Here is a 27,511-nt window from a genome sequence, read left to right as displayed (position 1 = left end):
AACCCCTGCCCGCTGGTAACCCCTGCCCCCTGGTAACCCCTGCCCGCTGGCAATCCTTGCTCCCTGGTAACCCCTGCCCCCTGGCAACCCCTGCCCCCTGGCAACCCCTGCCCTCGCAGCTCTCAAGCGCGGCACGGCCGGCCGGGCCCTCGTGGGCCACGGTAGCCGAGATAGCCAAATGCAGCCAGCCCAAGGGCCTAGCACCGCCCCCTCGGGGCACATGGCCCAGACTTGGCCAATCACGGCGTAGCATAATTCAGCCTTAGCGATTGGGCCAGCGGAGGGCACGTGACCCCAGCTAGGCCAATGAGAGCCCACCCGCTTCCATTTCCGGGGGAGCCGGCGTCCGGCTGGGCCCGCGCCGAGTCCGTTGCGAGCGAGTCCCGCGAAGTGCGTCCGGGAGAATCGGAAACCTCAGCCCAGTCCCGGCGCGGGGTCTGGCTGCGGTGGGCCCGACGCCCCCGGGCCCCCGGTTACCGCCGCGTCCTGACCCGGAGGGACCCGTGAGCCGGGCCGTAGCGCGTGGCCCGGGGTCGGGGCTGCTGCAGCGGAAGCCCAGCCCTGTGGACCCCCGCGTGGCGCCCGCACAGCCGGGTCCTGGGCCCTGGGGACCCAGCCCGGCAGCCTGGAAAGGACCGGGGCTCGTGGGGACGGAGGGCGGCTAGGATTGCTGGATACAACCCTGGACGCCCAGTTAACGTTTTTGTTTAAAGTACTTTTTTGTAGAGATGGGTCTCGCTATGTTGCCCAGGCTGGTCTTGAACTCCTGGCCTCGAGCTGTCCTCCCGCCTTGGCCTCCTGAGTCGCTGGGACTACAGGCCTGAGACGGCACTCCCGGCTCAGTGAAGATTTTTGTTGAACTGTAGTGCACCTGCTGTGGAATTCACCTCCTGAAGGCGTAGGGCTTCGTGTGCATTCGGAGACGTGCAGCCACCCTCACCATCTCACGTGACGCGTTTTTGTTGCCCCAGAAGGAAACCCTGTGCCAGTGAGCAGCCACTCCCCATAGCCCCCCAGATCTGCTTCAGCCCACATACATTTATCTCTACCTTGTTCGGCATGTGCTAAAAATTATTTGCTGTTGGTTGGGCACGGTGACTCAACGCCTGTAATCCCAGCACTTTGGAGGCCAAGGCAGGCGGATCAGGAGGTCAAGAGGTGGAGACCATCCTGGCCAACATGGTGAAACCCCCGTCTCTACTAAAACAAAAATTAGCTGGACGTGGCGGCGCACTTACAGCTCCAGTTATTCGGGGGGCTGAGGGAGGAGAATTGCTTGAACCCAGAAGGCAGAGGTCGCAGTGAGCCGAGATGGCACCGCTGCACTCCAGCCTGGGCGACGAGCGAAACTCCGTCTCAAAAAAAAAAAAAAAAAAAATTACTGCGCTTCAGAGGCGCCTCGTTCTACCCCCTCCCTTGTGCAGTTTAGAAGCAATTGACCAGCGTTCATGTTAAAATGGAGATCATAAGACTAAGAGAAGAAGCTCTGTGACAATAAGATACCAAATTACAAACAGGACCTAAGCCCAGGCCTGGGGAGGGGTAAGTCATGCACCCTGCTGTCAAGAAGGAACTCTGTTCTAAAGACCACAGGGCTTTCTCTTTGGCAGCAAAGCAAGCAGTGGCCTCAAGACAAGCAACACAAACAATTGCCATTCCTCCACCAGCAGACCACACCCTGCTCCACCAGCCACAGCTACCGCTTTCCCTGGGCAAGAGAGTGGAATCACTTGGTCACCCAGGCTGAAGTTCAGTGGCACCATCTCTGCTCACTGCAACCTCTGCCTCCCGGGTTCAAGCGAGTCTCTGCCTCAGCCTCCCAAGCAGCTGGAATTACAGGTGCCCACCACCACGCCGGGCTAATTTTTGTACTTTTAGTAGAGATTGGGTTTACCACGTTGGCCAGGCTGGTCTCGAACTCCTGACCTCAGGTGATCCACCTGCCTTGGCCAGAGTGCCGGGATTGCAGGCATGAGCCACCAGGCCCAGCTGTTCTTTAGCTGGGCATCCCAAAGAGGGTCCCAGGCATAGAATATGATCAGAACAGACAAGGCCCCCTCTGTGGTTTCATCTGTTTCTTTGTTACTCAGCCACTCCTTGCTCTAATTCCCCTGACTCATGGGCAGCCCTTCCGGCGTTTTGTGTACAGGTGTTTTTTCATCTCAAGAGACAATAGATTTAAATGCCCATTCTTGTTACCACTCTTAGCAAGCTAGGAGCGGCAGGGGAGATCCTATGGGAGTAATCAGGAACCCACAGCAACTTTTTCCGTTTTATCTTTAGATAAACGTTTTATTTTAGAAGAGCTCTGGATAGCCATGTAAGGTGTAGGTAGTAGGGCACTCTTGTTAACATCTGACACTAGTTTGGTGTTTGTTCTGTAATTAATGAGCTAATGTTGACACATTGTTATTGACAAAGGCCTGCGTTTAGTTTCTATCACCTTGGTTTCACCAGCTGTCCTTTTCCTATCCCAGGAGCCCATCCTGGACCCAACAGGACACTCAGTCCTCGGGTCTCAGGCTCCTCCCGGCTTCCCTCATGTTTGATGACCTTGACAGTTTTGAGGAGGGCTGGCCAGGTGTTTTGGAGCGTGTCCCTCTGTTGGGATTGGTCTGATATATTTCTCTTGGTTAGACAGGGGATATGGGTTTTGGGGGAAAGACTGTAGGGTTGAAGTCCCTTCCTTATCCCAGCCTATCAAGGGCACCCACTCTCCACCTGCCGGGTCATGGGTGGGGCTGGCCTGGGCCACCTGGCTGACTCGGAGTCAGTCAGGTTTCTCCAGGGCAAAGTCCGCCTGCCCACACAGTGACCTTGGTAGGGAAGTCACTATTTGCAGCCCCTAAAGAAGGTGTTGGGGGTTAGGCTCCCCCTCCCTATGGTAGAGTGTCTACGTGAATTACTTGGAATTCCTTTTTGAGAGATTCTTCTCTTCTCCCCACTGACTTGTTTACTCAGTCATTTCCTTATATCGGTATGGACTTGTGGAGATTTATGCTGTGAGTTATGAGCCAACACGGTGCTGGCTTTGTTTTTTTGATCAGTTTTTCACCTTCTAGCTGTATTACTGGGGCTGCCACAGCTAAATGCCACAGCCGGGCAGCTTAAACAACAGGTATTTCTCTTCTCGTAGTTATGGAGCCTGGACGTCTGAGATCAGGCTGCCAGCAGGGCGGGTTCCTCCTGAGGCCTATCTGTGGCTTGCGGAAGGCACCTCTCCCTGCGTCCTCACGTGGCCTCTCCCCTGTGTGCTCACTCCTGGTGTTTCTTCCTCTTCTTAGAAAGACAGCCATCTTGTCCAGGTGTGGTGGTTCATGCCTGTAATCCCACACTTTGGGAGGCCAAAGTGGGATGATCACTTGAACCCAGGAGTTCAAGACCAGCCTGGGCAGTATAGTGAGACCCCGCCTCTACTTAAAAAAAAAAAAAAAAAGGCCGGGCGCGGTGGCTCAAGCCTGTAATCCCAGCACTTTGGGAGGCCGAGGCGGGTGGATCACAAGGTCAAGAGATCGAGACCATCTTGGTCAACATGGTGAAACCCCGTCTCTACTAAAAATACAAAAAAAATAGCTGGGCATGGTGGCGCGTGCCTGTAGTCCCAGCTACTCAGGAGGCTGAGGCAGGAGAATTGCCTGAACCCAGGAGGCGGAGGTTGCGGTGAGCCGAGATCGCGCCATTGCACTCCAGCCTGGGCAACAAGAGCGAAACTCCGTCTCAAAAAAAAAAAAAAAAAAAAAAAGACACCAATCTGATCAGATCAGGCCCCCCACCCCCACCCTCATGACCTCACTGAAGCTTAATCATTTCCTCAAAGCCTCTATCTCCAAATGTAGTTACATCAGGGGTTAGGGCTTCAACTTGTGATTTCAGGGCAAAGAAATTCAGTCCATAACACTAGCACTGCAAGGTGCTCCAGGATCATCTTGTGTGTTTGCTGTTCCAGTCCTAGAATCAGCCATTTAGCCAAGTAGGTATGGTTCTTTTCACTGGAGAATGGTCTTAGAGACCAAGATCTGATGGTTAAGTGTGCTCATCGCTGCTTGGATGTTCATGCTTCTCAGCTGACAGAACGAAGAGATAGATGTGTGCATATGAAGCTGTATATATACACATCTATTTGTACACATATCCAGAGTAGCTATATGAAGCATGAGATGATACTAATACCTCTAATTCTAATCTGTTACCACATGAATCATTCTAGCCTTTCCCCTTGTTTATCTGTAAACTCACATTCCCATGGTGAGAAACCTGACCCCTACCACCCACCATCCACCTACTCAATTGTTCACTTCCAGAGTACAGAGTATATGTATAGTGGTTTCAGAATTATTAGCTGGTATCCCCATGGGAAATGCCTTTATCAACTAGAGAACAGTGTTGACATCCTCAGTCTTTAGTACTGCAGACTCCACCCATGTCCAGAATTACTGAGGTCACCACCCTTCCTTGAGGCTGTTACATGCATTTGTAATGCAGTTACAGTCTCTTGTCACTGTCTGAATTCCATCCTGGGATCCTCCATCTCCCAGGTGATTAAATTTGCATACATTAATGCCAATTCTCTCTCCTGTACAGTCTATGGATGTTGACATGTATAATTTTGTGTATTCTGCATTATACGGAATACTATACTATCACATAGAATTGTTTCACTGTCCTAAAATCCTCTGTGTTCCTTCTGTTCACCCCCCTCCTTTTTTTTTTTGAGACAAAGTCTCACTCTGTCACCCAGGCCGGAGTGCAGTGGTGCAGTCTCAGCTGCCTGCAACCTCCACCTCCCAGATTCAAGCGATTCTCTTGCCTCAGCCTCCCAGGTAGCTGGGATTACAGGTGTCTGCCACCATGCCCAGCTAATTTTTTTGTATTTTTTGGTATAGACGAGTTTCACCATGTTGGCCAGGCTGGTCTCCAACTCCTGACCTCAAGTGATTCATCCGCCTCGGTCTCCCACAGTGCTGGGATGGCAGGTGTGAGCCACCGCAGGCAGCCCTCTCTCCTCTTGAACTGAAAACCATTGATCTTTCTACCGTCTCCATAATTTTGCTCTTCTGCGCATATCATGTAAGGGAACCACACAGTACGCAGCCTTTCTCCACCGGCTTCTTTCACCCTCATTCACCGCAAGTTTCTCCATGATAAACATGGTGGTTGTGGACATGAATGTCTAACCTGTATCATTGAAAAGTATGTCTATTGTGCTAAGAGCTTTTTAATCATGAAATAGGTGAAATCAATTCTATTTCACCTAATGGTTTTCTTTGCCTGAGCTAGTCATGGTTTTTCTTCTGTAGCGTATTAACAGAACAAATTGCACTGATACTAAACTAGAGAAACCCAGACCGTGAGTTTCAGCTAGCTAACATTTTATTTCAAATGTTTTCTTTTTTCTTTTTTTTTTAGAGAGAGGATCTCACTCTGTCGCCAGGCACCCAGGCTGGAGTACAGTGGCACGATTACGGCTCAGCACAGCCTCAAACTCCTAGGCTCAAGTGATTCTTCCGAAATCAGCAACCCGAGTGGCTGGGACTGCAGGTGCACGCCACCACGTCAGCTAATTTTTAAATTTTCTTATGGGAACAAAGTCTGTGTTTTGCCCAGAATTAATTTTTAATATTTTTTTAGTAGCGGCAGAGTCTCACCCCGTGCCCCATGCTGGTCTTGAACTTCTGGGCTCAAGTGATCCCCCACTTTCCGCCTCCCAGAGTGCTGGGATTACAGGCATGAGCCACTTCAGCCGGCCCCTGATATTTTATTTTGTATTTTTCGCACCTAAAATCCAGAGTGAAACAGGTGTCTCGCGTTCTGCGTTCGTCTGCGCTGGTTGGTTTGGAGTTGGTGTCGCCCCTGCCTCATAAAGTGGGCTGGACACATCCCATTCTTTTCGCCTTCTGGAACATTTCGTCCAAGACAGGAATTAACCGGCTCCAGAAGCTGGGTGGAACTCGCTTGTACAGCAGCCTAGGCTCATGCTGGAGGGGGGAGGACCCCAGCAAGCACTTCTAATCTGTTCTGGTTTTTTGTTTCTTTTTGTTTTGTTTTTCTCGTTTTATAGTTCTGTAGGAATTCGCAGCTTCATGTCTGTTTCAATGTAACTGGTTTGTGTTTCTAATTCTACTGTTTAAACCTCTGCCTCACTTCCTTTCTTGTGTTTTGTTTGCAGTCTTGCATTTTCCTTTCTTCATTCCTGCAGAGTGCTTTCACGGGGTCATTCCTCCCATGCCCCAGCGTTTGAGGGAGGATTTTTGTTAGTTTGTTTTTTGATACAGAGTCTGGCTATGTTGCCCAGGCTGGAGTGCAGTGGTGCAATCTCTGCTCACTGCAACCTCTACCTCCTGGGTTTAAGCAATTAACCTGCCTCATCCTCCCAAGTAGCTAGAACTACAGGCCCAGCTAATTTTTGTATTTTCAGTAGAGATGGGGTTTCACCGTTTTGGCCAGGCTAATCTCAAACTCATGACCTCAGGTGATCCGCCCTCGTCAGCCTCCTGAAGTGCTGGGATGACAGGTGTGACCCCCATGCCCAGCCTCTTCTGGGTTTAAAAAACCCAGCTTTGGGGTTTTTACTCCTCATTCTTCCCTCTCTCTCTCTCTTCCCTTCCTCCCTGACTGCTTTCTGCCCTTCTCTTTGTTCCTTTGGGTCTGCTCTTCCTCTGAGTCGCCTGCCTTGAGTGGATGCTTCAGGGCTGCGTTGGAGCAGACAGAGCTGCCTTCGCTGCCTCGCATTCCTCAATATTCATCACAGCGCTAACAGTCGTGCGGCTCTTCCTCCTGGAGCATCGCGCGTCCCACGTCCCACGCTGTGCTGGGCCCTCACAGCGGCTCCTCTACCCACCCCGCAGCTTCCAAGCCTGTGCCCGGACCTGTGTTTCAGAGGTCCCGAATCTTGCCTTAATTTGACCCAGAATGCCCTCAGCCTTCACCAGCCACCGAGACAAGCCTCCCAGTGGCCTCACCAGGAAACATGCTTGGGACTGGCCAGGGCTACCCCTCTGTTATCTTGTCACTAACCTCTAGAGCTCTGCCAGCTAAGTTGAGTGGGATGTCCTGCCTGGAGGGAGTGGCCTAGGTGACACCCTGGGGAGGAGGGACTGGGGAAGTCCCCATGGCTGCCGATGCACTGGGTGGCCCCTGCAGAGGCCGTACTCACCTGCGGCAGGTGGGAGGCCTCAGCAGCTGGTGTTTCACTGCACAGTCACCCCGCACAGCTGTCATAGTGGCATGCAAAGACGAGGGATGGCAAGGGCGTCTGGGCACAGATGCACCCCAGCCAGCCGGGATGGTTCCTGGGGCACTGAAGGACACACAGGCTGGGCCTCTCTGCTGGCTCTGTGCAGCCACAAGAAAGGAACGAGACCTCTGGGAGCCGGGGACAGGCATGACCCTTCCAGTTTTGCCCCGACCAGCCGGGACTCATTGGTTGGGGGGATGGGAGGCAGCAGCCCCAGCCCCAATGGGGACCCCTCCGACTCCCTGCAGGGCCACCTTCACGGCAGTCCTGTGAGTATCACCCCACCACCTGCCCATACCTCCAGTGGCGGAGGCGGCTGAGGAACAGCTTGCTGCGACCTGGGTGAGGCAGGCACCGCCTGGGCACCAGGCCTCACTCCTCCCCTGGCTCTGGAGGAAAGGACGCCATCCTGTTGGGAGCTGCTGTCCAAGTCACAAAGGAGGGGGGCGGCAAGGACACGTCATTCCTCCCGCATGGAGCGCCGGCTTCTCGGCCATTGCAGAGAGGGCACTGACGGTGCCCTGTGTGCCCAGCCCTGGGCAGGGAGGGTGGCACAGGGAACAGGCCCTTCAGTCACTGCCGATCTCCCTGGAGAAGCTGACTAGGGGCTACATGATTTGCCCAGGGCCGCCGAGCTAAGGAGGGACAGGCCTCAGGGCCGAGGGAGGGTGCTCCTGAGCCAGGGTTGCAGGGCTGGGTCTGGGAACCCTGGGAAACCTCTGGACACAAAGACTGGGCAGCACCCAGCCCAGGTAGCCCATCACCTCATGGGCAAGGTGGGGGAAGGTCTGAGGGTCCAGGTATGGGATGGGGCAGTCCACCCTCAACATGTTCTCAGCTCAGAACTCAAAATGCCCGATGGGAACCAGCTGGGTCAGGGCTGTGCGGCCCTGCCACGCAAGGACCACAGACGTGGGCTCCCCTTAGCCTTACCCAGGGCCAGGGCAGCCGAGCCCCGCCTCCCACCTGGCTTCTTCAGGGCTCACACACCCTCACCTGACCAGGTAAACTAGCCATGGCAGGAGCCACATGCATGGAAAGCTCTCCTTCATAGCCAGCTGTTAGCCTGGATGCTGGCAGGGGCACAAATCAGGGCTGGGTCTGGGCCAGGGGACAGGGGGCCTCCACCTCAGCCCGACCAGTTCAGGGCCAGGCCATTCTCTCCCACAGCAGCCACGTCCCCTCTGGGGAGTGAAATCACCTCTGGTCCTGACCACTCCTGGTGTCACTGAGCACTTGAAACGTGGCCTAGGAGCCCGAGGAACCGCTTTCTGCTTTTACTGAATTGATTTAAATAGCCACATGTGGTCAGCGGCTGCCGCGTTGCACAGGGCACCTCTAGGGCAGCCTGACTGCAGTCCCAGGCTTCATGGCAGCCTCGTCTGTGCCTGAGTTGTGGGAGGTGGGACATGAACTCACTTCCGTTCCTTCCTGGTGTGGGCTGGGCATTGCTCGCCTCTGCCCAGTTAGTCACCAGGGCTGGCGAGGAGCCCCAGGAACCTGAGGGTTGCTTTCCTCAGCTCTACCCACGCCTCCATCTAACCTGAACCCTGGGTGACCCCAGAGCTTCCTGGAGTTACCCTTAGCCAGCAGGTGGGTGATAGCTTCGCCCAAACACACAGGTGCTCACACATGTGTACATGCATGTGCACTCACACACATGCACACGTGTGACACGGAGACATGCATAAACAGACATGCACACAGACATGGACACATGCACACAGACATGCGCACATACACGCACACACATGGAGACATGCACACAGGCACGTGCACACATGGACAGATGTGCACACACATGCACACATGGAGACGCACACACGCACACAAATGCACACACATGGACACGCACACATACCGGCATGCGCACACATGGAGACAGACATGCACACATGCGCACACGCATGTGTGGAGACATGCAAACAGACACACGGACACGCGCAGACACATGCACACTTGTCTGCACCCGCACACATGCACACATGCACACACACGCAGGCACACATACTGCCTCTAGCTCCTGGAATACCCTCCCCCGGGTCCCACCTGGGAACCTCCATGCTGGCGTCTGCTGGGCTGTGGTCCTCCCTCCCGGAAGCTACCGGAAGCTGCAAACCTCAGTTCCCCTGTGTGCAGTTGGCAGTGGCTTCCCTGTGCAACGCTGGCTTGTCCATCTTCATCCCCAGGCTCAGAGATGGGGTGAGAGTGATGCCATCTGGAAACCTCAGGCAGCTCCCTAGGGGAGGGTGGGAGGCGAGGGCCTCTAACCCAGGAAGGAATTGGCTCAGGACTCAGGGCTGCTTGATGGGTTTTGGCTGTTGTTTTGTTTCTGGTTAATTGTTTTTGTTTGTTGGTGGTGGTGGGGTGTGTGTGTGTGTGTGTGTGTGTGTGTGTGTGTGTGTGTGTGTTTTGAGACAGTCTGGCTCTGTGCTCTGTCACCCAGGGTGGAGGGGAGTGGCATGAACTCCGCTCAAAGCGACCTCTGCCTCCCAGGTTCAAGCAATTCTCATGCCTCACCCTCCCAAGTAGCTGGGACTGCAGGCGTGAGCCACTGCGCCCACGCCCAGCCTCGTTTTGTTGTTTTTGAGACAGGGTCTTGTTCTGTGACCCAGGCCGCAGTGCAGTGATGCAATCTCAGCTCAAACTCCAGGGCTCAAGTGATTCTTCCACCTCAGCCTCCAGAGTAGCTGGTACCACAGGTGCACACCACCACGCTGGGCTAAGTTTTATATTTTTGTAGAGATGGGGTTTTGCCGTGTTGCCCAGGCTGGTCTCAAACTCCTGTAGTCAAGCCATCCTCCTGCCTGAGCCTCACGAGTAGGTGGAACTCCAGGCGTGAGCCACCACACCCTAGTTTTTTATTTTATTTATTCTTGAGGCAGAGTCTCGCTCTGTCACCCGGGCTGGAGTGCAATGGCGAGATCTTGGCTCACCGCAACCTCCGCCTCCCAGGTTCAAGTGATTCTCCTGCCTCAGCCTCCCGAGTGGCTGGGAGTACAGTCGGGAGCCGCTATGCCTGGCTAATTTTTGTATTTTTAGTAGAGGCAGGTTTCACCATGTTGGCCAGGATGGTCTCGAACTCCTGACCTCAAGTTATTCACCCGCCTCGGCCTCCCAAAGTGCTGGGAGTGCAGGTGTGAGCCACCACACCCAGCCTTTTTAATTTTTTTAAATTATTTTTTTGAGACAGGATCTGGCTCTGTCATTCAGGCTGGAGTGCGGTGGTGTGATCATCGTTCACTGAAGCTTTGACCAAGGCTCAAACGATCCTCCTGTCTCAGCCTCCCTAGTGGCTGGGACTCCTTTCATTCTTTTTTTTGAGATGGGAGTCTCGCTCTGTCACCCAGGCTGGAGTGCGGTGGCGCCATCTCGGCTCACTATAACCTCCGCCTCCCAGGTTCAAGGAATTCTCCTGCCTCAGCCTCCCAAGTAGCTGGGACCACAGGCCTGTGCCACCATGTGCCAGCCTAATTGTTGTATTCTTAGTAGAGACGAGGTTTCACCATGTTGGCCAGGCTGGTCTTGAAGTCCTGACCTCAGGTGATCCACCTTCCTCAGTCTCCCAAAGTGCTGGGATGACAGGCGTGAGTCACCGCGCCTGGTGTCATTCTTTTTCACGACTGCATAGTATTTCATTATGTGAATACAGCACCATTTGTTCATCTGTTTGTCAGTTTTGGGCATTTTGGTTGGTCCCATTTTTTATTACTATGAATAGTGCAACTGTGAACATTCGCACATGAGTTTCTGTGTGGATAGATGTTTTCAGTTCTCTTGGGGTGGAGCCTGGGCGTGGAATTGCTGGGTATGTGGTAAGTCTATGTTTAACCTTTTGAGGAAGTGCCAGGCTGTTTCAAAAGTGACTGTGCCACTTTACACTCCCATAGGCAAAGCACACAGGTGCAGAGTCACGGCTGCCGTTAGGCAGGACGGTGCCTGCGCAGAATTTGAATTCTGAAACGCCTCTCTGGCTGCGGTGGGGACAGTGGCCTGGAAGGGAGTGAGAGTACTTTTCAGGGAAAGGGGAGGGAGCTCTGAGGACCAGACAAGGAAGTTCAACTTCTTGCTCACAGCCATGGGCAGCCACAGAAGGTTCTAGAGAGCTCTCACATGAATGTATGAATCACAGGAATGTATAAATGAGTGAGTCAGACCCGGCAGCAGGAGCTTCAGAGCCAGGTTGGGCCCCAGTTTGTGGTGGTGCCGAAAGGCAATCCCCTGCTATAGGACCTGGAGGGCCCTCAGGCCTCATCACCCAGGAGCTGGACTGTGGCCTTTGGGACAACTGACCTGCTGGTTTCCAGGTGGCCTGTGACAAAGTCAAGGTTGATTTTCATCAGCCAAGGGCCGTTTGCTCCTCTAGTAGCCAGCACTTGAATGTGGACGCCTGGAAGGTGCTGGGCTGTGGGTCCAGGGGTGTCTTGCTCAGGCGGGCAGCAAGAAGCCCTCACACACTGCTGGGCTTGGAGGCAGAGACCGGGAGCGAGTCCCACGGAAGTCAGCCGGACAGCACGTGGCTCAGACACCAAGCAGGGGCGAGTACACCAGGGCCCCGTGGGAAAGCACGTGGAGCATGTGGAAGGCTGGGTGCCGGCTGCCAGTCATCCGGACGTCATCCTGATCCCTCATTCTTCCTGCAGCTGGACCACAGGCTGCAGGTGTAGAAGGTCAGAGCTGTCTGTGCCCTCCACCCCTTCCTCTTCTGAGCCCTCAGCCATCTGGGCCAGGTGGGAGGCTGGGGCTGAAATAGCAAAAGTGGGCCTTAATTACCCCAACAGGACATGAATTTTAGTAACTGAAGTGACCAGAAAACTGTGGATGCCTCGGGAGGGGCTCCCAGGCTGTTAGAGCACCACGGTGTTGTGTGGAGGGCAGCGCAGCTGCTGCCCGGCCTGGCCTGGGCCTGGCCCGTTCCCGCTGAACTCTCCTTCTGTGCTTGCAGGTTTGATCGCGTTCCTGCTGCCCTAGTGTCCACCTGGCTCCCTGGGAAGTCCTGGAGCCTTTTCGTTCCTTAACTGTCAGGTGGTCTTTGTTCCAAAGTCATTCGCAAACAAGTTTCCCCACCATGTGGCTCTGCTCCTTCCTTCTCCACCCCACAATGAACTCTGGAGAAGACACTGATCTCTGTTTCTCCCCTCTTGCCACATCTGTCTCTTTTTTCTTTTTTTAATGTATATATTTTTTTACTTTTTAAGGCTAGTCAAGTCACATCTCTTTTTTTTTAAAGTTTTGCCATCTGTGTAGTTTCTTGTAAAAAAGAAAATTCTTTTTTTTTTTTTGAGACAAGGTCTTGCTATGTTGCCCAGGCTAGTCTCAAACTCCTGCCTTTGCCTTCCAAAGTGCTGGCATTACAGGCCTGAGCCACCGTATCCAGCCTTCCCCACTTCTGATGAGAGCTTTGAGATTTCACTCCCCACTGCTCCCTGCCCCCAGCTTCCAGGCTTCAGTGCCAGCCTGTGGATGAATTCCTTCAGCAGCACTTCCTGTGTTGGAAATCTGTCTAACACTCACTTGCCCCGGTTCCAGAGAGGTGATCATCATCTACCGTCCACCACACTTTAGCAAGCATGCAGGTGCACACACACACACATACACATACACGTGCGTGCACACAGGTGAACGACACTACACGATGTGAGTGCGCCGGTGTGGTGCATGTGCATGAACGCACACACACACATGCAGCTCACACGTGTGCGAGCACACGCAGACACGTGCATGTCCATTCCGAACATGGCATCCACACACACCATACACACTTGTGCACACAGGTGTGCGCACACACTGGCTCACACAGAGGGTGCTGCTCGACATGGCGCCCCTCCCCTTCACCTCCCTGTCTGAGTTCTGGGTTCTGTCTCATTCGCTGTTCACTAGGAGGCCTTCCTGGCTCCTGGCTGGGCTCAGGGTGTTAGACGCTGAATCCTCCTACACCCACAGATGCCCTTCCTCGCCCTCCCAGGCAGGGGGTGTCTGTGGGAGCCATCTTAGCTGTCTGAAGATGTTTTTCTCCCGTTTCTGCAGGCTTCCAATTATGTATAAGCTGCCTATCTCAGTCTGTTCATGCTGCTGTAACAAAACATCATGAACTAGGTATTTGTAGAGAATAAATTTATTTCTCACAGTTCTGGGGGCTGGGAAGTCCAAGATCAAGGTGGTGGCAGGTTCAGTGTCTGGTCAGGGCCTGGTGTCTCCTCCTGAGATGACAGCTTGTCACTTCCTCCTCCAGAGGGGAGGAATGTGGTATCCTCACACGGCAGAGAGATGGGAAAAGGGATCAAACCCCCTTCATCAAGCCCTTTCACAAGGGACTGAGCCATTCACTAGGGCAGGGCCTCACGATCCGAGCCTCTCCCTAAAGAGCCCCCAACCCCTACCCCGTTGCACCAGGGAGGCCAATTTCTAACACAAGCTTTTGGGAGGATGCAGGCAGGTGACAGCGGAGCCCCATGATGGTCTGATTCTTTCCCTTTGGTTTTTGGGTTTTTTAGGTGTTGTTGAGATAGAGTCTTGCTCTTGTTGCCTGGGCTGGAGTGAGTGGCACAGTCTGGGCTCACTGCAACCCCTGCCTCCCGCGTTCAAGCGATTCCCCTGTCTCAGCCTCCCAGGTAGCTGGGATTACAGGCACCCGTCACCATGCCCAGGTCTCACCATGTTGGCCAGGCTGATCTCGAACTCCTGACCTCACAATCCACCCACCTTGGCCTCCCAAAGTGCTGGGATTACAGGCGTGAGTCACAGCGCCCAGCCTGATTCTTCCCCTTTGTTAGCAGATTCTTTACGAATGGGTATCCACAAACTTTCCTCTCCCCGTTGCTAGTTTGGGTGTTGGTCCCCTTCACACCTCAGGTTGAAATTGAGTGTTGGAGGCGGGGCCTGATGGGAGGTGTTTGAGGCACGGGTGGATTCCTCATGAATGGCTTGGTGCCGTCCTCTTGGTAGTGAGTGAGTTTTCACTCTTATTAGTTCCAGCAAGAGCTGCTTTTAAAAAGGCCTGTATGAAGCCGGGCGCGGTGACTCAAGCCTGTAATCCCAGCACTTTGGGAGGCTGAGGCGGGTGGATCACGAGGTCAAGAGATCGAGACCATTCCGGTCAACATGGTGAAACCCCGTCTCTACTCAAAATACAAAAAATTAGCTGGGCATGGTGGCACGTGCCTGTAATCCCAGCTACTCAGGAGGCTGAGGCAGGAGAATTGCCTGAGCCCAGCTAGGCGGAGGTTGCGGTGAGCCGAGATCGCGCCATTGCACTCCAGCCTGGGTAACAAGAGCGAAATTCTGTCTCCAAAAAAAAAAAAAAAAAAAAAGGCCTGTATGGCCACGTGTAGTGGCTCACGCCTGTAGTCCCAGCACTTTGGGAGGCCGAGGCGGGTGGATCGCAAGGGCAGGAGTTTGAGACCAGCTTGACCAACATGGTGAAAACCCGTGTCTACTGAAAATACAAAAATTAGCCCGGGGTGGGTGGGTGGTGGTGTGCACCTGTAATCCCAGCTACGCAGGCGGCTGAGGCAGGAGGATCGCTTGAACCAGGGAGGTAGAGGTTGCAGTGAGCCGAGGTCGGGCCACAGAGCGAGCCTCTGTGTTAAAGGAAAACAGGCCTGCATTTCCGCCCTTCCGTGCTCCTCCGGCTTCCTCTCCAGCACGGTCTCCGCACACGCCAGCTCCCCGCGACCTGCTACCGTGTGCAGAAGCATCCGAGGGCCTCACCAGAGGCAGGTGCCCGATTGTGACTTTCGAGACCTCAGCGTCGTGAGCTGTGTTCAGCCATGGTTGCATTGCTATAAAAAAAAATACTTAGGACTGCGCAATTTTATTTATTTATTTTTACAAACTAGGCCATTTATTTACCCAGCATGGTTCCAATGCTGCTTGTTGGCAGCTGCCACTGTCCGGCGATTCTGTCCAGATCCCTCTGTCTCCAAGGTGTCGGTTTGCGGCCCGCATCTTGGTCCTCTCCCACCATTTCCAGCCTCTCCAGTGCTTGGAGGACCCGGCGGGCCAGACTCTTGCAGCCTCTGCTGAAGTGGCTGGGCATGACGCCATTTCTCTGACATCCCCCATAGATCGTGGTCATGGGGCCAACCCCAGCACCACCCTGGAGGGACAGGTGCCGCACTGGGGAAGCAGCTCACATGTAGAACCAGTTCTTATCACAGGGAGCAAGCTCTCTGTGCTTGGCTGGCTTGACGGTGTCCACCCATTCAGGGACTTTCAGCTTCCTGGACTTTTTGAGAAAGGCTGCCAGAGCTCTGATGAACTCCTGCTGGTTCGCGTCTTTTACAGTAATGCCAGGCATCATGCAGCCTCCGTGCCGCCAGCCAGGGGAAAGGGCAAGGATGGGGCCATCTTAAAAGCAAAGAGGGCCGGGCACGGTGGCTCACGCCTGTGATTCCAGAACTTCGGGAGGCCAAGGCGGATGAATCACCTGAGCTCAGGAGTTTGAAACTATCAGGGCAACATAGTGAGGCCCTATCTCTACAAAAAATACAAAAAAATTAGCCCATTACAGTGGTGCACACCTGTAGTCCCAGCTACTTAGGAGGGTGAGGTGGGAGGATCACTTGAGCCCAGGAGGCAGAGGTTGCAGTGAGCCGAGATCACACCACCACACTCCAGCCTGGGTGACAGAGCGGAAACCCTATGTCAAAGTAAGTAAATAAGTTATAAAAGAAAAAGAAGTTTACTTGGCTTGTGGTTCTGCAGGCTTTACAGGAAGCATGGTTCTGGCATCTGCTCGGCTTCTGGGGAGGCCTCCAGAAGCTTCTGATCATGGCAGAAGGCAATGGGGGAGCTGGCACACTATGTGGGCAGAGCAGGATCGAGAGAGAGCGCGCGACGCCCCACACCAGAGCTCGGGAGAACTATCTCAAGGACAGCACCAAGGGGTGGTGCTCAGCATTCATGGGAAATCCACCCCCATGATCCAGTCACCCCTCACCCCACCTCCAACCTTGGGGTTTACAGTTCAACATGGGGTTTAGAGGGGACACATACACAAACTACATCATGATTCTTTACAAATTGCCCAGCCTCAGGTATTTCCTGATAGCAACACTAAATGAGCTAAGACACTGTGGTGTTCATGAGTTCTGTCAGTATAGGGCTGTCGAGGCCCCACAGGGTCGCGGGTGTCCCTTATGCTGTGCTGAGGCACAGGATCCAGGAGGTAAAGAGACAGGACACTGAAGAAGTGGTGAAGAGCATCTGGACTTGGAGGGCCACACCACCTGTGAGTGGAGCTCAGCAGCGGCCCCCAAATGCCCAAGAGCATCTGTGTTTATTAGGTACAAGCAGAGGGCAGGGTTGTGCGTGAGGTCATCCTCTGTAGGCTTCGTGATAGGGCATACATAATCACGTGAGTTACAAGCGAGGGGGCCAACCCATGACGTCACCTGGGCAGAGAGGTGGGCTGTGTGCAGTAGGGGGCCATGCTATGCGCAGTAGTAGAGGGTCGTGTACAAAAAGGGGTCCACCCCCATTAGGTCACCGAGGCAAGGAGGTGGCTGTGTGCAGCAGGTGTCGTGGGCCACACTTCTTATCTGGGGACTGGAGACTTCAAAGGGTTTCCAATAGAAGGATGCTGTAAGCCAGTGCAGTGGGAGCTGAAGACTTGTGCTCTTCTCTTAAGATATTTATGGGAGGATGATTGAGCTAGCACAGAGTGAGAAAAGACTGACAGGGTGTCCGGCCGCCGTGACTGGTCACACCAGAGGGTTCTTCTCCCGCGGTTACTTCCAGGATCTCAGGCCTGAGGCCGACTTTCCACAGGAACTGGATGCAAGGTGCTACAGCTCCTTTCTCAGGAGGCGAGGCTCCTGCTCCAAGCCTGCCGTACAGCGTGTGCCCTTTCAGGCAGGGCTGCCGCCGCCTGGGTCTTGGGTTCTCGTCCTGGTCCGGCTGTTTTCCCATGTACTGCTTCTGTCTGTGACTGCTCCAGGCATTCCTCCTACTACAGACGTCTATGTGGTTATATGGGAGGATTCTATAAATCAGCACTGAATGTGTCAGTACAGCTCTGACTACAATACCTAGATGATTATATAGAAAGATTATACAGAACTAAGTATGCTAGGTGTAAGTACTAAGTATGATTATGTAAGCTAGATATATATAAGCAGTAAGTTATACTTCAGGCACTAATTCTATAAACTACTATATGATTATATGTGAAGGATTATATAAAGGAAACAGGTGAGTAATAACACTACAAACTAAGATATTCTTCAGGCACTGGTTGTGCCTGGGGTCTGAACAGTTCTCCTTCCTTGGTGCCCATGGGGGGTGTTACCCACCTATCAGGAGGGGCCTGGGCGTGGGCCTTCCTGCATATGTCATGCCGGGAGCTCAGGGGGCCTCCCAGTCAGTAGGTCGGGACATCCTTCTACTCTGAGAGATGTCCTAGTATCATCAAACCACCTCTCAGAGCACACCTGGAGACTGTGCTCACATACCTGCTCCCCGTGGTCACCAGCCCTCATCCTTCCCTGGTCACTGCATCTGTGCAAGCGTCTCCTCTGTGACGCAGGCTGTTCCTTGGCAATGACTGTCCTTGGCTTCAGCCCCTGCTGACAGTTTTCTAGCTCAGAACCTGGGCCCTGGCTGCAGGATGTCCTGTCCGTGTCTTCTCAGAAGGGGTGGTGTCATTCGCTGGGCTCCACCCCTGTTTCGCCCTCCTCTCTCTGTCCCAGGGGCTCCAGGGCACCGCTGTCCTCTTCCTTTGTCAGTTTGTTGGGGCTGCGGCTGGTGGTAGGGGAGCCACAGTGATCAGCCTGCCTCACCTCACTCCGCCCCACATTCCCAGGGCTGCTACCATCCCCACTACACCACAGCCCTGTCCATGTGCACAGGTTTTAGAGTCGAGACACAAACACACAAAAGCCAGGAAGATGGGCACCGAACCTGCTGCAGCTGCATGAAGCTTGGGGCACCATGGATGAGAAGAGCTAGAAATGTTGGGGCCATCAGAACCCAGGGGAACCAGCCGGGGGGAGGAGCAGCTGACAGGTGGGCAGGTGCCCCTGGTCAGCAAGGGCAGGACTCCCCAGGAGGAAGGAGCACAAGGACCACAGTCACCTGTGGGTGAGTTGGGCTCTGTTCATCAACAGAAAAACCATGAGTGATTCTGCCAACAAGGTCATTTTTACCAGTCTGGGGCACCCCTCCCCACCCGCTTCTGTAACTCAGAAACTGGGCAGCTCCGACTGCCTGTCCCTCGTTAGTGATTGATGGTTAGTGCAGATGGCTGACTGCATCTCCTGCCCCAGGCCCTGCTGTGTAACTTCAGGAATGGACACCTGCCTCCCCGACCTGACCTCCAGTGCACCACGGGAGCTGAGGGGTGGAGCGGAGAGACGGGGATGGAGACTGGTGGGTGCCACTGCAGGGCTCTCGGGGGCTGCTTTCCTCTTCTGCAGTGACCCAGATGCCGGCTGAGCCTTCTGTCTCACTTAGGCTGCGGTGCCCACACCAGAGCCTTGGTCTGCTAATGCCCGCATTCACCTGTTTTACCTTCTTGAGTTTCAGCAAGGATGGGACAGGTCGAGACAGGCGGACATGGGGCCACGGGGACTGGTTCTTCATGGTCCCTGTGCACCGCAGCCTGGGGGGCTTCCAGTGATGGGGATCAAAGGCCCCGACCTGTCTCCAGGCCGCAGGGACTGCAGGGAGGCAGGTGGTCTGGCCTCATTTTGTGAAAGGTGGTGGCCTCGCCCTCAACCTTCAGACTGGACGTCAGGACCTCCCAGGGTGCGGGCCTCTCTGTCTCTGGTCTCAGGTGTCAGGAGGCAAAGCCGCAGCCGCTGACGTCCTGGGAGGCCCCACGCGGGCAGCCCAGTGAGAAGGTCTCACCTGTGTCCCCTGGGCCGGGTCTCAGCCACCTGTTCCCTCCTGCAAAGGGCACCACCTGTCTCCAGGAACTCACCTGGCTCTCCCGAAATCTCGGGGGACACACGAAAAGCCCCAGTGAGAGCCTGCACGGGGAAGGGGCTGGCGCCCGAGGTCCCGGGGTAACGGGCGGGCAGAGGGGCTGGGGCCCCGCGAGACGGTTCAGGGTCGGGAGGAGGCCCGGAGCGCTCGCCCCGCTCGGCCCCGCCCCCCGAGCCCCGCGGCCCCGCCCCCGAGCCCCGAGCCCCGCCCCCGAGCCCCGCGGCCCCGCCCTGCCGGGGGTTGCTAGGGGAAGTGACGTCACAGCGCGATGGCGGCGGCTCCTTTAGGCAGCTGAAGGGGGATTTGGGCCCGGAAGATCCGAGTCCATCCGCGGCGGGGAGAGGGCAAGCGGGGCCGGCAGGGGCCGGAGCAGAGGCAGCGGCGCTTGGACTGTCCCATCCGCCCCGTATTGAGGCGCTGGGAGCGGCGGGGCGACGGGAAAGCGATGGTGAAAGCGGGGCCGTGAGGGGGGCGGAGCCGGCAGCCGGACCCGCAGTAGCGGCAGCAGCGGCGCCGCCTCCCGGAGCTCAGACCCAGGAAGCGGCCGGGAGGGCAGGAGCGAACCGGGCCGCCGCCGCCATGGAGCTGAGAGTCGGGAACAGGTACCGGCTGGGCCGGAAGATCGGCAGCGGCTCCTTCGGAGACATCTATCTCGGTGAGGCCCCGCCGCCCCCGCCCGCCGGCCGAGGACCCGGGCCCCGCGGCCACCGAGGCCAAGCGCGACCGCGGGAGGAAGCGGCGGCCCCCGCGGGGGCTGCGCGCAAGCCCCGCCGCCGGCTCGTCGCTGGAGCCCAACGGCCACGGGCCCCGCGCGGCCGGGGATGGGGAGGGCGGTGGGCAGCGGACGTGGGGGAGGGGCAGGGCCGGGGGGGCGGGGGGAGCAGGGCCGGGGGAGGGGGCAGGGTCTGGAGAGGGGAGGGCGGGGGCGCGGGGGCGGGGCAGGGGCTCGGCAGGGGCCGGGGGTGCGCAGCGGGGCAGGGGCAGGGTCGCGGGGGAGCGGCCGCGGGAAGGGCTGGGTGGGGCGCGGGAGGCGGGCCCGGGGGGCGGGGCGTGACGGGGGCCGTGGGAGGGGCGGGGCGGGCGGCGGCTGCCTCCGCGCCTAAGGTCACCTCGGTAAACAAAGGCCACGCTCCTGCCCTCGCGGCCCTGTCCGAGGATGTCCGGCTCCCCAGTCGGAGGCTGCCCCTGCGTCTTGCTCGCGTGGGGAAAAATGTCAGAAAGCCCCACTGCCGTGCGGAGCTGGGGGAGTGGCCTGGCCGGGCGCGGGGCTTGTCCCCCCCGCCTCGGGCCGCCCTGTCGCTGAGCGCGGGGGGTTCTCTCTGCGCTGAGACCCCAGGCCTTGCAGCGATGACGGAGCGCAGGTGGGCAAGGGTTAAGTTTCGGTGACTGCGGAGAAAGCCCCGCAGGGTCAAGGTGCTGGCAAAGGGAGAGGCCCACGAAGTGGTGGTACTCCTGAGCTGTCCTTCAGCATTTTCCCCAAAAAATGGGATTCCAACCTTCTGGGTTGTCGTATTTACAGTAGAAGAATATGCCTGTGGGCACAAGTGTAATGAAAGATTGGCTGACATCTTCAAGTTTGTAAAAAAAAATTTTTTGGGGGGATGGAGTTTTGTTCTTGTTGCCCAGGTGCCATGGCACGATCTCAGCTCACTGCAACCTCCACTTCCAGGGTTCAAGCGATTCTCTGCCTCAGCCTCCCGAGTAGCTGGGATTACAGGCGCGTGCCACCACGCCTGGCTAATTTTCTATTTTTAGTAGAGACAGGGTTTCTCTATGTTGGTCAGGCTGATCTCAAACTCCCGACCTCAGGTGATTCCCGTCCCCTACCCCTTGGCCTCCCAGAGTGCTGGGATTACAGGCATGAGCCACCACGCCCGGCCCAAGTTTGTACATAATTTTAAAGTAACTTAATTTTTCTCACTTGTCAGTGGGATTGTGCAATACACAAGTTATTCCAAGACCCCCTGAACTTGAGGATGTGTAGCCTTGTGGGCAGTGTGCTGCAGACCTTTGAGGGGAGCTGTTCTCTGTTCCAGCAGCCCCAGCTCTGGGGTGTGTTTGGCTGGGGCACAGCCAGGGTCGGGAATCCTATAGGGGATGTCAGTAATGTCTCTGGTTATACTTTTTATTAACCCGCATGTGAACAGTCCCCACATCTCATACCCTTCCCACTTTTCACCTGAGAGAGGACTTGGGACCCGGTGGGCTGACAGCGTTAAGCTGAACCCATACATTTGGGTGGCTCATACTTTGGGTGCCTGGTTAAACTGCTGGGTAACCCTGTCACATGCCATATTGTTGCTTTTGAACCTGTACATATGTCTTAGCGGCCTGCTGAGTAAAACAGGCTTTAGACGTTTGGGTTTGACTAAACATTTATACCCAGGTGGTCAGCTGGATGTGTTCTTGGCAGTGTTTTGGAAGTCAGAGTGCTTGGTAAATGGAAGGCATTTGGCTTATTTATAAAATGATAGATTTTTGCAAAAGTTTTAACTCCACAGTCTGAGTTACACTGCAAAGCCGGTCCATTAACCACGCTTAGGCAGGCATCAAAAAGAAGTATTTTAGGCTAGGCTCAGTGGCTCATACCTGTAATCCCAGCACTTTGGGAGTCCAGGTTGGCGGATCACTTGGGGTCAGTAGTTCAACAGCAGCCTGGCCAACATGGCAAAACAACTTCTCTACTAAAAATACAGAAATTAGCTGGGTATGGTGGCGGTCACCTGTAATCCCAGCTACTCAGGAGTCTGAGCTGTGAGATTCACTTGAATCTGAGAGGTGCAGGTTGCAGTGAGCCAAGGTCACACCACTGCAGTCTGAGACCTTGTCAAAACAACTTTGTGCTTTCCATAGATAGATTCAGACAAATCCTGGTGTGGTTGTCACCAGGTCGTTCACAAAGGTAGAAGGTGGTAGGCTGTCTGCTCACTCATGGTTGCACCCTCCAGGCCTCGCCTCCTGCTGGGCGTGCAGTCATGCTGGAAACCATTAGGGGATTAGAGATTTCTGGTGACTGTGACTCTGGCGCCCTGGGCTTGGAGCCCTCAGACAACCATCCATCAGGGTACATGTCCAGTTACTTGAGTGGGGTTGGGCACAGCTGTTTTTTTTTTTTTTTCCATCAGCATTGGCTCCTGGCCCACATTGCGGTCCTTTTGGACGACCTCCCCCCGCCCCAAGGAAATAAAGCATGAGGTGGTCACATTACGCAGAGTAAGGCAGGCTGGAGGAAGTGTGGGTCTGAGCAGAGCAGCAGTTAGAGTCAAGATGGCTGATCTGAAGATCATGAGATCATCTCCACCATAGTTGGTTTGGGCAACCAGTTAACACGAATTGAGGGACGGGATCTTTGTCTTGACCTGTGCGTGTCGTGTGTATTCTCACATGAGCATAGTTAAAACCATTCCTACTGCTGTCACTTTGGTATTCCTTCAGGTGGGCTTCACCTTGCCCTGAGCCTGGCTTTTGGGTTGTTTTCCACCTGTCACTTCTGTGCTTTCAGGTGTTTGAGACCGGGAGGAGAGGAAGGCTGTGTTTCATTGCAGTGCTTGTAGGCTAGGAGCATGGTGTTGGCCTGCCTGTCCCCACCCTGCTGTGGCATTTGGAGGGCTGGGCTGCAGTACAGGGCCCTGCCAGGTTGTCGGGTTCCCAAACGGCCCCTTCAAAGGCAGTATTTTGGGGCTGTTTCTTGAATGCCCAAGCTTTGGAAAGTAGGACCACAAAGAGAACAATCTCAGTCCTCAGTCTGAGCTTGCCAGATCCAGAAGGTTCTTCGGGAGGGCAGGCTGGGGCACAGCCCACACAGGCTGTGGAGCGCACACCTTGGCAGTCTGTCGCGTGACCTGGCCCCAGCCCTGTGCCGCTGTCCACATTGTGCCCATGTGGTGTGGCCGTAAACCAGAAGTCTTTTCACTTCTACTGGCAGAGTACGACTTAAAATAAACTCGATAACATTTTAAAACAGCCAGCATCCTCAATGTGGACCAGGAGTTCCAGCCCTAGTACTACAGGGGTGTCTGGGGGAAGGAGAACGTTCGGCTGGGCCAGGCTAGAGGCAGAGGCCTGCCGTGTTCACCAGTGCCTGCAGGGGCCAGTGCATAAGAGCACTGAGAGCCCAGCTGGTCTGGCCTCTGTTCTCGCCCGTAGCGTGTTCTGGAGGTTAGTGGCAGGACTGGATTACCCGGCTGGTGGGCTGGACAGATGCATTTGTTGGCATTTGTACTTCACCCCATCACACCGTTAGCCTGTCAGGGCCTCCGTTAGCACCTGTTAACGAATGGAATGGCTTCATAATGCACCTGAGCATCTTTTGGGAGCTAACTGCTTCATCTCTGAAGTTCTTGTTTTTCCCTCACTGACTGATTCTTTTTTGAGACGGAGTTTCGCTCTTGTTACCCAGGCTGGAGTGCAATGGCGCGATCTCGGCTCACCGCAACCTCCGCCTCCCGGGTTCAGGCAATTCTCCTGCCTCAGCCTCCTGAGTAGCTGGGATTACAGGCACGCGCCACCATGCCCAGCTAATTTTTTGTATTTTTAGTAGAGACGGGGTTTCACCATGTTGACCAGGATGGTCTCGATCTCGACCTCGTGATCCACCCGCCTCGGCCTCCCAAAGTGCTGGGATTACAAGCTTGAGCCACCGCGCCCGGCCCCTCACTGACTGATTCTTGAGAGGCACCCTGCAGAGTACCTGGCATGCGGTAGGGCCCCAGGATGCTGACCAGCTGTGAGAGGAGAGCAGTCACCTGTTCTTGCCCTGGCTTGCAGGGTCTCCTCACTACAGTGTTGAGGCCTGGCTTCTGTTTACCTTGGAATCTATGTTGAACTCAGGCATCTGTAATGAGAAGTCGTGGTACTGCTAACTGTTGCCCTGCAAAGTGACCTTTGTCCTGCTGCTCAAGGCTTCTCCCTGTTTTTCTATTGACAAAGCAATCCTTAATGGGAGTTGCCAGCATCCCGGCTGGTAATTCAGAATTACACTCCTGTGCTAGGACAGGGTCACATTCTGGTTAGGTTTACTTAATTCACCATCTGCTTGTTTGTTTGTTTTGAGACAGAATCTTGCTTTGTCACCCAGGCTGGAGTGCAGTGGTGCGATCTTAGCTCACTACAACCTCCACCTCCCAGGGTTCAAGCAATTCTCCTGCTTCGGCCTCCTGAGTAGCTGGAATTACAGGAGCACGCCACCACGCCTGGGTAATCTTTGTATTTTTAGTAGAGACGTGGTTTACCATGTTAGTCAGGCTGGTCTCGAACTCCTGACCTCATTATTTGCCCACCTTGGCCTCCCAAAGTGCTGGGATTACAGGTGTGAGCCACTGTGCCCAGCCACTATCTGCTTTTTTTTTTTTTTTTTTTAAGACAATGTATCATTCTGTTTCTCAGGCTGGAGTGCAGTGGTGCGATCGGCTCAGGCTCACTGCAGTCTCTACCCCTTGGATTCAAGCAGTATTTCTGCCTCAGCGTCCTGAGTACCCAGGGTTACAAGCCTGGCTAATTTTTTGGTATTTGTAGTAGAGGTGGGGTTTCACCATGTTGGCCAGGCTGGTCTCGAATGCCTGACCTCAAGTGATATGTCAGCCTCAGGGAAAATTGCTGGGATTACAGGCTTGAACCACCACACCCAGCTGCCGTCGGCTTTTGGCTGCCGATCTTGAGGAACGTAATTTGGCTTTCCTAGGGCTTATGTTAACTAATACCCAAACATGGACTGAGGAAAGCCCTGTTTGCAGCCGACCAGGATTATTGAGCTGTGGGGAAGAGTTGAGGTTGTTTGATTGATAGAGTGTCCTTTGTATAAACACACAACCCCGACAACCTGGTGATCTGCATGTCACCAGGTTTTGGTTTGTTCTGAATCTGAGACCCAGGGTCCAGCTTCTTTCAAATTTTCATTCCCCTTGTAGTAGTACTTCTCAGACTTAACCTGTTGGCAAAGGACCAGGCTTGTACTTTTTAATCATTTGCACACCAAAACTTGTCTGTAATAAGGTCAAAATGCTGCAGCAATGCCAGATAGCCGTCACAGTTACTCAGTGCCTCCTTGCTGTCTTACGCACTGATGGCAGCTTGAGGACCTGACTTTGAGCAGCACGATTGGTAGAGTGTGGGGTACCCCTGGTGGGGGAGGTGGGACAGGGCTGCAGGCCAGGGGGTCTGAGCAGTGCTCAGCGACCTTGTGGCAGGTGGTACCCACGGAAATTGACAGACCTTGATGTCTGCTGCCTGATGCTTCTGCCCAGCAGGTGACCCCAGAGTCTGGAGGCCCCAGAGTGTTGCTGCCCTCACATCTGTGTGCAAGGTCTGCATCCAGCTGCTCCCCTCTAGAGATTCAGGGTGGCCTTAGTGTCTGGTTCCATAGGAGGGCTGGCTCTGTGTGCTTGCACAGTGAGTGGTCCTGGCTTCGTGATAGGATGTGATTGGTGTTATGTGCCGGAGTGGCTGGTGTCTGCCTTCCCCAAGACAGAAAATGTGGGTGTGAATGGGAGGCATTAGCTCTATCAGCTACGGAGAAGTGGAGTGAGAGATGCTAGTCAGCAGCCTCTCTGGCCCCAAGCCATCGGCCCCAGGCCCTGGGGTCACTGGGCTGCCAGCTGGTGAGGCTGGCACTGCTCTCCGAAACTGTGCTGTGCCTGCTTGGGGGTGCATGGAGCTGCTGACATAATTACATGGGATGAGTCACCCTCCCTCCCGGCTGGCGAGTTGAGTTCAGAGTCCAGGTCCTTAAAGGAACTCAGAGTTCGTTTTTCATTTGCACAGTACATTTTTCGATGAAGTCATTTCTCTTGTAATTGGATAGACTGTCCCAGCTGTAGGCAGGAAGAACAAAATTTATTACGTCTTTCTTTCGAGTGCCCTGAAGAATCTCTGTTGATAGTAAGTGACATTCTTGGTGACCAGAGGGTGGTGATTCCTATGGAACGAAGCAGTGGTGATGGGTTTTGGGCCCAGGCTGGAAGTGGCACGTCTCATGTCGCCGTCTGGCCAGGCTAGGGGGTTCTTGGGTGTTCAGTGGATGCATATGGGTATCAGCAGGCTGCTCTGGTGCTCGCTTGACCTTACCCTGCCTTTCATCAGACAATCTCAAAGAGCTGTATGAGAAACTCTGAACTCATTCATCTCCACAACTCTCATGAAACAGACATCAGAGCTCACCACTGATCTCCATTGGCAAGAGAAACTGAGTCATTAAGGACTAGCCAGGTCGCTTTGCCCAGCACAGTCTCCCAGGGCTCTGTCTGGGCTGCTGGAGCTGGTGTGAATTCCTTTGCATGTAGCCACACTGTTGGGAAGGATTCCAGTGTCTTACACTCTGAAGGGACGTGTGAGGGGAGCGGAGAGCTGGGTATGTGCTGTATGTGGCGTCTTTTTCTCTTCTCTTTGGTTACAGCTCCTTGGATGCCTCATGCAGTGGATGAGGGGAAGGCATTGGGCCAGATTCAAAAGGAGTATTTGTGGGTGAATCTGAGAGGGAAGGTGGCTGTCAGATTTGTTGTTTACTGGAGTAAAGCAGAGATGAACATTTCTAGATAAAAAGTGTAATTTTGCCTCCAAACTCATAGCCCAGTCGTCATGGTATTAGATATGTCATTGGTTTTAACCACAAACGAAAGATGGTGTGATCTGTATGTGCTGATAGGTAGTGCATTTAGGGCTTTGAAAACGTGATTCTTCTGGCTTCGTGTCCCCAGGAAGGGAGAAGGGCCTTCCTCTGCCTGGTAGAGGGTGTTTGCCTGCAGTGCCAGGGCTGGGTGGGCTGGGGCTGTGGCTGTTGGGTAAAAACCCAGCCCTTACTCAGAGGGAAACTCAAACCACCCCCAGAGGCCTATCAAGGCAGTGTGGAGAAAAGGGAGCAGCACCCCGGAGCTCCACCACAGGCTGTCTGGGGTGGGTGAGTGCAGGGGCCCTTGGGCAGGGCTGATGGAGGACGCAGACCAGAGGGACCACTGTGCAAGAGGGAGCTGCAGCACCTTGAGACTGGCGGGCAGGCGATGGAAGCAGCGCAGGCTTTCTGTGCAGTTCAGATTCTTCCTGTTGTAAAAGCGGGAACAAGGATAACTTTCCCCAGAGATGTATCAGCCGATGCGCCCACCTTACTACGCTAGAAAGGAGAAAGCATCCATCACTTGATCCTTCTTGGAAACCTCACATAATGCTTGTCGTTTCTCTAGCATGTTGGGTTATTTGGTGGATACCAGATAATTCCTGTTTGTGGTTTTCTTTCTTTATCAAGGTACGGACATTGCTGCAGGAGAAGAAGTTGCCATCAAGCTTGAATGTGTCAAAACCAAACACCCTCAGCTCCACATTGAGAGCAAAATCTACAAGATGATGCAGGGAGGAGGTAGG

General features: G+C 54.6%; 1 protein-coding gene and 1 pseudogene across 3 annotated transcripts in view; one reads left to right on the top strand and one right to left on the bottom strand.

Moving 5' to 3' along the window:
- Window positions 1–15,044: 15,044 nt before the first annotated feature.
- Window positions 15,045–19,313, bottom strand: LOC104651974 (small ribosomal subunit protein eS19 pseudogene; annotated as a pseudogene).
- A 97-nt stretch (window positions 19,314–19,410) lies between these two features.
- CSNK1D (casein kinase 1 delta) overlaps window positions 19,411–27,511 on the top strand; it is a 33,030-nt gene continuing 24,929 nt past the window's right edge. For all 3 annotated transcript variants that reach the window (XM_039476204.2, XM_039476205.2, XM_039476206.2), the window contains exons 1-2: window positions 19,411–19,817; window positions 27,396–27,506. In XM_039476204.2, coding sequence (XP_039332138.1) covers window positions 19,742–19,817; window positions 27,396–27,506 — 187 coding nt within the window. In that variant the 5' untranslated portion in view covers window positions 19,411–19,741. The remainder of the gene's footprint in view (window positions 19,818–27,395; window positions 27,507–27,511) is intronic.

The sequence above is a fragment of the Saimiri boliviensis genome, chromosome 17 (assembly GCF_048565385.1).
Source record: "Saimiri boliviensis isolate mSaiBol1 chromosome 17, mSaiBol1.pri, whole genome shotgun sequence".
NCBI classification, from domain to species: domain Eukaryota; kingdom Metazoa; phylum Chordata; class Mammalia; order Primates; family Cebidae; genus Saimiri; species Saimiri boliviensis.
Note: the sequence above shows the minus strand (reverse complement) of the source record. Positions and strands in the feature narration are given on the sequence as shown.